The 9,141-nt window shown below is 42.7% G+C and overlaps 2 protein-coding genes across 2 annotated transcripts in view; both read right to left on the bottom strand.

The window, feature by feature from the left end:
- Positions 1 to 2,918, bottom strand: part of LOC117941873 (TPA-induced transmembrane protein-like) — a 4,065-nt gene extending 1,147 nt beyond the window's left edge. The window contains exons 1-6 of the mRNA XM_034867062.1: positions 2,573 to 2,918; positions 1,949 to 2,026; positions 1,650 to 1,730; positions 1,316 to 1,448; positions 606 to 766; positions 88 to 158 (exon numbers count right to left, since the gene is read on the bottom strand). Coding sequence (XP_034722953.1) covers positions 88 to 158; positions 606 to 766; positions 1,316 to 1,448; positions 1,650 to 1,730; positions 1,949 to 2,026; positions 2,573 to 2,656 — 608 coding nt within the window. The 5' untranslated portion in view covers positions 2,657 to 2,918. The remainder of the gene's footprint in view (positions 1 to 87; positions 159 to 605; positions 767 to 1,315; positions 1,449 to 1,649; positions 1,731 to 1,948; positions 2,027 to 2,572) is intronic.
- A 1,530-nt stretch (positions 2,919 to 4,448) lies between these two features.
- Positions 4,449 to 9,141, bottom strand: part of zgc:153184 (uncharacterized protein LOC751652 homolog) — a 14,453-nt gene continuing 9,760 nt past the window's right edge. The window contains 5 exon segments of the mRNA XM_034867060.1: positions 4,449 to 5,534; positions 6,159 to 6,371; positions 7,257 to 7,328; positions 7,681 to 7,752; positions 7,941 to 8,027. Coding sequence (XP_034722951.1) covers positions 5,130 to 5,534; positions 6,159 to 6,371; positions 7,257 to 7,328; positions 7,681 to 7,752; positions 7,941 to 8,027 — 849 coding nt within the window. The 3' untranslated portion in view covers positions 4,449 to 5,129.

The following is a 9,141-nucleotide window of genomic DNA, read 5'->3' as shown; positions in this document are numbered from 1 at the left end:
GCATTTTGACTTTGTAAACCTAAAGCATGCACAAAGGGGAAAAGCCAAAAGCATAATATGAGCACTTTAAGTGCCATGTGTGTTTACCTGAAAGCAGATATCTCAGCTTCAGAGAAGTATCGTCCCAGAGCCGGGGAGGACCTGTAGAGGCCAGCCAGCTGGGTGGGCGGGCGGGGCAGGGTGACACATGCAGAGGCAAACAATGAAAGTTAAATATTGTTGACTGTTGCTTTCACTTCACTGTTAACTCTATTCTGCTGCTGAAGGCCTTTACATTCTCTGTAAGATATACAAAACAGCTCCAGGGCTTTCAGAATCTATAACATTGTACTTTTACGATGTATTAATTCCTTACTGTGTACAATGCCCCTGCATCTCTCCCCCAGTTGTTCTATGTTTAGCCTGAATGCATGACGTCAGTCTCTATTCATGATGCTAATATAGGTGCGGTTGCTAATTGAGGACTCATGCAATAGCAAAAGAAAGGAAGAAAGACTGTATGCATAAGCAAATCCTATGTTTGTCAGCATATTCCACATTTTAAATATTTGTTCTTATATGCTGAGTTATAAATATTTGAAACACAGGTGATTATTGGTGTAGACCTTTTCTTGAAGGTGAGCAGCGAGTGCTTGGCTTTCCTCGGAGGACCGGGTGGACAGTTGCTCTGTGAAGACCAGGTTGGGCAGTCTGAAGCTCCCGTTGAAAGAATGAGGAACTTTAAACAACGAAGGGTCAAAGTTGTCATCCTCGTCCTTGTAGATCACTGCTCAAAAAGGAAATTGGTCAAAACGGTGCTACAAAGTAACTGCAGTACTGAAATGGTAACATTGTGTAATCATTAGCTTCTAAAATAGTGCAGTGTGGACGCATAATAACTTACACTTTCACTTTCAGCTGCCACAACTTCACATTTGCTTTAAAAGTATAAGTTACCTTGTTTCTTATCAAAATAATTACATTTGCTGTTTATGCACATATTTAATAAATGGGGCATCAACTCCCCAATATATCACACACTCATCATGAAACCTGGGGCTGCACGATATGAGGAAAATATCTAGTTGCGAACATTTTGACTGCAATGCAATATGATTCACGATATTGTGTGTATGTTGTTTTTATCTGCAGTCTGCAGGGAGTGATTTGTAGGCTGCGACGTCTCTGCAGCCCCAACTATACTTCATTCAGAATGGTTTGACACATATTTTGCCATTAACCAATAGAGGCGCCCCCTGCGATTTGAAAATTGCACTAGTCCATATTGCAATTTCGAGAAAATTGCGATTACCTGTGCAGCCTAATGAAACCTTACCTGAACACAGGACCAGCGAGATTATTATCACAGCCAAGATGAGCAAAAAGGTGAAGACGATGACCATCCACAGCTTGAATCTCCCGCAGACAACCTTATTCAGCTCTCTCTGTATCCTGCCCACGGAGCTGTTCTAAAAGGCGAAATGAAATTCACCTTAATGAGACATCATTCCAGAAATAACACTAACCAAGTATAAAAACACTATCAAAAGTGGCAAGAAGTTATTTTTAGCTGTGCCGTTATCTTTGGTGTCCAGGGCATGGATGGTAAATAAACTCAGGGAGTTACCACATAACAAAAACATTACACTTCCAACTAAAAGTCTTCATACCTTTCGAGGAGTGTATGTATTTCCCAGACTGCTTTGAGCTTCTGCTGCATGGACCACCACCTCCCCATTAGGACTGGAAGTCTGACAAAAAGACCCAGCAGACACACGTCACTCTCTTCCCTTTACCTGCTGTTATGGAACATGTCATCTAGGGATAGTGTCGAAAAAAGGGGACTAAAACAAGAGGTTTCCACAGAAATGAGGGCTCCTTTTTGCCTCCTTCGACACAGAGAACTGAATATATGTGAGACATACTGTAAACCTGAACAAAACGAGCACCACCTTGGACGGCAGCTCACCTGTACAGAAAGCAGCCCGTCTCTCTCTGATGCAGCAAGGGTCCTGTAGGGAGCACCATCCACATCATCAGCGGTCCCCTGTAGCAGCAGGCGATTAGAACGGGAATATAAATGGTAAACATCACTATCGTCATGTGTGTTCAAAAGTGATTAAGATAAATGAATTAAGATTAGTTTAAGTTACCTAGGAATACAATAAATTAAAAAGTAACAATACAGACTATGGTATGCCTCTGATTATCACAATTTTGTAGTAGGCCTTGAGATAATACTATGGGTGGCAGTGGGTCAGTCAGTAGGGAGGTGGGTTGGGGACCGGAGGGTCGCTGGTTCAAGTCCCCGTACGGATCAAAGTCTGGTGGGGGACTGGTATCTGGAGAGGTGCCAGTTCACCTCCTAGGGCGCTCTTGAGCAAGGCACTGAACCCCCAACTGCGAGGGACACCTTTCCATGTGCCCCCCCCCCCCCCTCACATCTCTCCATTAGTGCATACTGAGCATGTGTGTGTAGTTCAGGCCTGTGTGTGATGTGTGTAACAACAACAGAGTGTAAAGTGTAATTTCCCATTGTGGAACTAATAAAGGCTACTTCATTATTATTATTATTAATAACATATTAACTCACCTGTTCACGAGACAGATATGGTCCGTCGCTCCCGCTGGTGTCGAAGCGCTGCATGTGTATGCCGTTAGTCGAAAGTCCGTCCATGCCCCCCCCCCCGGAGCCAGATGCCTGGCCGAAGCTGAAGGCGCAACCCGGAAGTTCGAACGTCTTAAGTAACTTACCGCACCGTCCACGCGCCAAACGTGTCCCAAATTCGGGTAAAGAAGAAGCAACGAGTCCTCCACAACAGGTCTGAGTTCACATCGTCGGACCCACAGCTCGTGGACAAGGGTTGGGTTTTCTAGGAGGACAAGTGTGTCTTTCCCTGCTCGTCCCTCCCTTCCCTTCCTTTAACTGTCTATGCCTCGTCCCAGCCTGCCAGGTAAATTCCGGATGACGTCAGAAGGCGTGGACAAGAAACCGGGACCACATGCCGGGACCGGGACAGCCTAGACGACAAACTACTCCCAAGACCTTTCGGAGTCGTGAGTGGAGTGTTACTGTTGAATGGAAGTTATTACTATTAAATATAATATAACTCATCGAAACCCAATGTCGTCCTGTTTCCCAGATAAAGGTCTCGAGGATTTTCTGATTATTGAATAGATACTTTAGTGATCCCACAGGGAAATCCTATGTCCCAGTAGCTTTTACACACACACACACACACACACACACACACACACACACACACACACACACACACACACAAATAAATAAATAATAAATCCACAATGATATGAACAATAAAAGAAAAGATACTAAATAACAAGTAAGGTGCTCTATGAGAGTGTGTGTCGTGAAAAAAAAAAAACACAGGTGCTCTGCACCTCCACGTGCAGAGCAAGGAGAACGTGTTTTTTGTTTTGTTTTTTTAAACAACCGTATTAAATATGAACATTAGAAGCTTCTTTATATATTCTTTATAAGCTAAGAATATCTGTTTAGACATATTGGGTCTAAACACCTTTTGGGGACAGTTTCCTTGCTGTGTTTGTTAAATGCTCTGCCTTTGATGAGGAGCTATTTCTATCTATTATTTTGTTGAAATTAAAATGAAGGTTACATAAAAAAAAGAGGTATTTTTTTAAAGGAAGGAACATATTTACTGCGCACAACTCCTAGAGAGAACACCTGCTGCACCACAGTTAAACGGTTTGAGAAGGACAATAGAAATAAGCTTGTGCTTTTTCTTTTGACATGATACAAATACAAGTTCTAGTTTTATGGTAAAGTACCAATCACAGAGGATAGAAATATATGTGTTTAATCGTTACTGCAATTTTACCTGGTCACAAGTAGAGGGTGACAGTTTTCCCATAATGCCCTGTCACATTTTCTCCTAAAAGATCAGATCACTTGTACAGATATTAAAGTAATTTGATTTAATAAATACCATAATTCCTCTAAAATCTTTTGATGTTTCTCAGGTTGACATAGGGGAGAGCTACAGTGGGAAACTAGAGGAATTATCAGGTGGAAACGAACAGGTGCAATGTCGATCAAGTGTAGTTTGGAAGGGTCAGTCGCACACACACACACACACACACACACACACACACACACACACACACACACACACACACACACCACAACAGCCCTGAGAAGAGGATCTGATCGGGGACAGGAATGCCAGTCTCCTGTGGGGGTTCTGGGAGGAGTGCATGGCGTTACCAGCATGGGCAACCCTCTGTAAACTATTGAAGCCAACCTATTTGCCTCATCTGACTGAAGACAGTCCTTTACGTTATACGTTGTCTTTACCAAACAACTGTCTCAGGCTATACAGCATAAAGTTTCTACTGACAGGCCTACCATTACTAATTTTGACTTATGATTCTTTCAACCCAAATATTTGTCCAGATGCAATCAATGTTAAATAATAATTTCCCTTTAAAGAAGGAGAAAGCGGTTTATTTTCTTAACATTTGTGTGCATAACTGCCGAGGCCCCGAGCCTGGGATATTTTGTAGAATACAAACTAAAAGACAGAATTAGACCGTCATACATCAAAGGAAAACTAGATAAGCAAAGTAAACCATTCTCACCTAAAGTGAAAGGGATTTGATATGATGCCAGAACACTGTATGCCTTTGCTAATATATAGATATATACTGTATGTATATACACATGTATGGAATCTAATCATATTTTTGCTTTTTGTCAACAAAGCGTTCAGTATTTCCTAAGTCCTTAGTACATGGCAGTTTCTCCTGACATGGAGGTGGACTCTTAACAATGTCTTTGATTTGCAAAGAAAAACAAGCTATTTGTCATAAAAACATGAGTCTGGTCTCACAGACTTGACACAATAGGACACATATTCCGGCCTCATAAAGGATACGGTATCAACTTATGTCCATGTGCAGAGAACAGCTGCTTTTTAGAACTCTCCAGTGTTTCTAGACCGGTTCAGTAAATCAGCCAGGAGAGGGCGACAGAGAGACTTAAAAAGATCAGGTAGCAAGAAATTTAAAACCAATCAACTTTTTCTCAGAAGTTATTTTAAGAGTTCTCTTAATCAGAGCACTGAATAACTTATTCATATATTTTTTTTCTAAAAGTAAGCATTCACAGATCACTCCGTGTCATTTCCTCCTTGGTGCTCGTCCCGAGGCATGTCCTCGTTCCCCTTTGTTTCCACAGCGCCCTCCATCTGCCCCGCAGCGCCAGGCTCTGAAGGCTGCTGTTCCTCTTCCAAAGCCTCAAAGTTCTGGGCTTGTTGTGCTTCCTGTTCCTTCTCTGAATCTCCGCTGTCATCCGGGTCACTTGCTACCTCATCCTCCGTTTCTTTCCAGTCCCTGTCCTTCTCTTCAGCTTCTTCCAGCTGTCCATAATCGAAAACTGTGACTGTGTCCCCATTTTCATTTGGGCTGTACAGTTCACATGGAGACAGAGCACTCCCAGAGGCTCTCTCCTCTCCGGCTGACCTCCTGTGCTGCCTCGTGGGTGGGCGTCTTTTGAATGATAGCCGTGCACGAGTCTATGTGGAAAAGATGAGTAAGATCCAGCAGGGAATTAACATCATGTTTTGAAAAAAAAAAAATCATGACAACTTAGATCTGTAAGGCAGCTAAGAACCTATATTCAATATCAATTTATTTATACCAACAAATTATTTCTGTGAACTGTCCAAGTGTCAGTATATACGTGAGAGCAATGCAAATAAGGGTACCAAGGGACTCTGCTGTAACTAGGCTAATGGGATTACATCTTCAATCTCCTTTGCAGCAGTACTCATGCACTACAGGGGCATCTTGTGCCAGCTTATCCAAGGCCTGCTTAACCAGAAGATATGCAGGACTCCCGCCGAGAGACACGCCAACGGGGATGGGGGACCATGTGTCCGGCTGTGACGTCACGGTGAACAGTGTGAGAAACACTTCAGGGGCTTTAATGTGACAGCAGCTCATGTTGGTCATTTAGTGACTCAGAACTCAAATATATAAAAACAACAGAGTACCAACTACTAAAAATGCTTCCAAATTATCTGTGAGTGGAAACAAATATTAACTGGAATAACACGATCTAGGGTGCTCACCAACATGATGCTCACAGTAATAGCACAAACTCATCCAACTGCTTTAGAAAGAGATGATAGGTTTACCTTGTTGATGCTCGGCAGCGGGGTGCCTTCAGGAGGGCCGTCAAAGCTAACTGGGTCCTCGTCTTCACTGGACAGATGTGAGGGCCGCAGGGTGGGGCTCAAGGGGCTTTGCGGGGTCCCGGGTGTGGTCGGGGACAACGGTGCTGACTGGAGCTTGGCCTCGGGACTCTTGGGTGAAGGCAGCAGAGCAGTGGGTGACAAGGCAAGATTGGCCTACAGGGGAAAGGAAGATCCTGTAGCCTGGATACTGTAATCTCTTTAGTACAATGTGTTCCAATTAAACCTTATCAACGATGTCCTTAATTACTGGAAAACAAGGTATTTACACAGCATTTCTTTGGAATAAACATACTATAAAAATACAATGACGAGAGAGCCATAAATTCAACACAAGAGTTATTCTATTAGGAAATATAATATGAGTGAAGAAAAGATTAAACAATGTCATGTTGCTTAATACATGGGTATATTCTTAAAACACACTGTGTATAAAATAGGGAATATTTTTTCTTCAAATGTGTAACTTAGTTTGAAAATATAAGTATTAATACAGGTGTGCACATCTCTCCTTCCTACTGTGAAAACTCACCCGCGAGTAGGATGGCCTGACATTCCATTTACAGTGTCAAACAACACCTGTCATATTCAGTCTGAGAACTAAAGTACATCGCATCTCAAGTTAGTCCCCAAACCACTGTTCAAGTTTAGAGGAGAGTGTCCTACCTCCACTGGGGAGAAGAGGAAGAGGGAGAAGCGGCAGCCCTTTTGTCCCATGGCGGCCCACCGTGTGAATTGCTAACTAAGAGAACGACCGAGGCGAGCTGGAGCCGCACTAGAGGCTGAGTGGCCCGTGATCCCATTAAATCATTAATCTGAGCAGAATGGGGCATCAGGGACAAGCCCCTCCCCTTTTCTCAGCATGCTCACTTACCAATGTCAACTGAACAGTGGGGGGCAGTAATGCTTTACACATCTCAATCTCTGGATAATAGAAACTCCGGAGTACTTTGGCCTGTACACTACATCCTACAATAACACATCATTAGTGAGATAAGCATTTCCCTCACAAAATATTCAAATGTTGCAAGAAGTTCTTACCTGAAGTTTCTCAATGATGGAAGAGTTCTTCATCTTGATTTTAAAGGGATTTGGTGAGACAATAGTTTTCTGCTAGAAGATATAGTCAGACCAGAATTAATGAAATGACAAATCCAAAAAATGTGCACATGTATGAATTGTTGTGGTGCTACAACATGGCATGCAAAGACGTGTTAGTGTGGTTCGTTTGGAGGTCCGTTCTATGAAGAAAACCAGCAGGGAGTTACTAACACAACTTTCCCAATGTTTAAGCCAGAAGAACAAAAACATGAATTATGGATTTGGTCAGAGTCCACTGCCTAGGGTTTTGAAATTGTGACATTGCAATGAAAATGTAGAGTAAACAAATCCAAATTTGTTTCCTTTGTATATCAAGAAGACTGATTTATAGCACATGTCTTAGTCAAGGAAGAAAATGACTTACATCTGATTCTTCATCATCATCCTTTTGACTTTGCAACTTTAGGGAACATGGAGGTTTTCTTCGAAATGATGACTATAAAAAAGGGGGGGATTGTAAATAAAATCTGTAAGTACAAGCAGTCCATATGTAGTCACGCACTACTACTGAAACTCAAACTTATGTACAGAATATGGAGAGCGTTCTCTCTTGGCAGCTAGACACACTGGGTATCCTATTGTATGGGTATTGTAACATATCATACTAGATATTAATAAAAGTACCTCATTATTTGAGGTGGGCATTGGTAGAATGTGACCTTTGAACCTTCCGGCCAGCTCAGCCACGGATGGCTTGGATCCTGGAGAATACTTTTGGAAAAGAAAATTCATTTAATCAAACATCTGACAAATACTTCTGGACACAGTTTGTCACGTTATAAAATGATGGATTGCCTCCCACACGTTGAGTGTAAAGTGAAACACTTTCAAACAGAATGCTGGTTTAAATGCATGTAGAGAAATATGCATACATGCCTTTGCCCTGTTAGATGAGGAACAACAGCTGAATGTTACCCAGGGCAGTAATTTGGTGACTAGAGCTAAAAAAAACACCAATATATCTCACCACGCATGGCATGAGCAGCCAGCCATTTGGCACCTGAACAATGAGATCTTCTGAGATAAAGAAAATGTTCCACTTCCCTCTTTGTAACAAAGGAAAAATGCAGATGGGTTGAGAAACACAGCAAGAAGGTTGGAAATAAACATCCACTCGTCGCTTCTCCTGCTAAGGAGCATATTTAGTGGGTTTGGACACAGGAAGTGAGCCCCTCTCTCCACAGCTGTTCAACATCACCCGCAGCCTGTGACAGGAGGGACCTGTACTCCAGCCTCACACTGTTATCACTTCTTGGCCCCTTTACTTTCTCTCTCCCACTATTCCCATGCTGATTGCTAAACTTCCCTCCCCTGCCCTTTCAAGACCATTAACTCACTCCACATATCTGTTTCCTACGTGATAAGTTTGCTGATGGCTGCAGCCTGAAATGTCCACAAGATGAAAACATCTAGTATGACACTTGTTTTCAAGGCTCTGGTCATTGCACCGTGAATAAGTCTTAAGACATTTGTTGACAACATGACGGCAGGGTGAGCTGTGCCATCCATCACTGTGCAGATTTCTCATGCATCATGTCACCGTTTCATAATTTGCATTGTACAGCCACTGCTTGTGGTGCCCCTCCCGTTCTCTTTCTGGCTTTGAAACTACAGCTCATTTCCATTTTACTTTTATTGACCACTAAAAAGGCCCATGCCTCTCCTCACAGCTGCCAACTGTATCACGTTTCCTGGGGGTGCACTCTCAGTTCCCCTCCCGCTCTGCAGTTTGAGTCCTAGTCCCATGGAAACATGGATCTCCCAAGCGTCGCAGACACACACATTCCACACTTTAATCACAAGCTTTATTTTCTTCTCCCCCCCC

The sequence above is a fragment of the Etheostoma cragini genome, chromosome 3, assembly GCF_013103735.1.
Source record: "Etheostoma cragini isolate CJK2018 chromosome 3, CSU_Ecrag_1.0, whole genome shotgun sequence".
Lineage (NCBI taxonomy): Eukaryota > Metazoa > Chordata > Actinopteri > Perciformes > Percidae > Etheostoma > Etheostoma cragini.
Note: the sequence above shows the minus strand (reverse complement) of the source record. Positions and strands in the feature narration are given on the sequence as shown.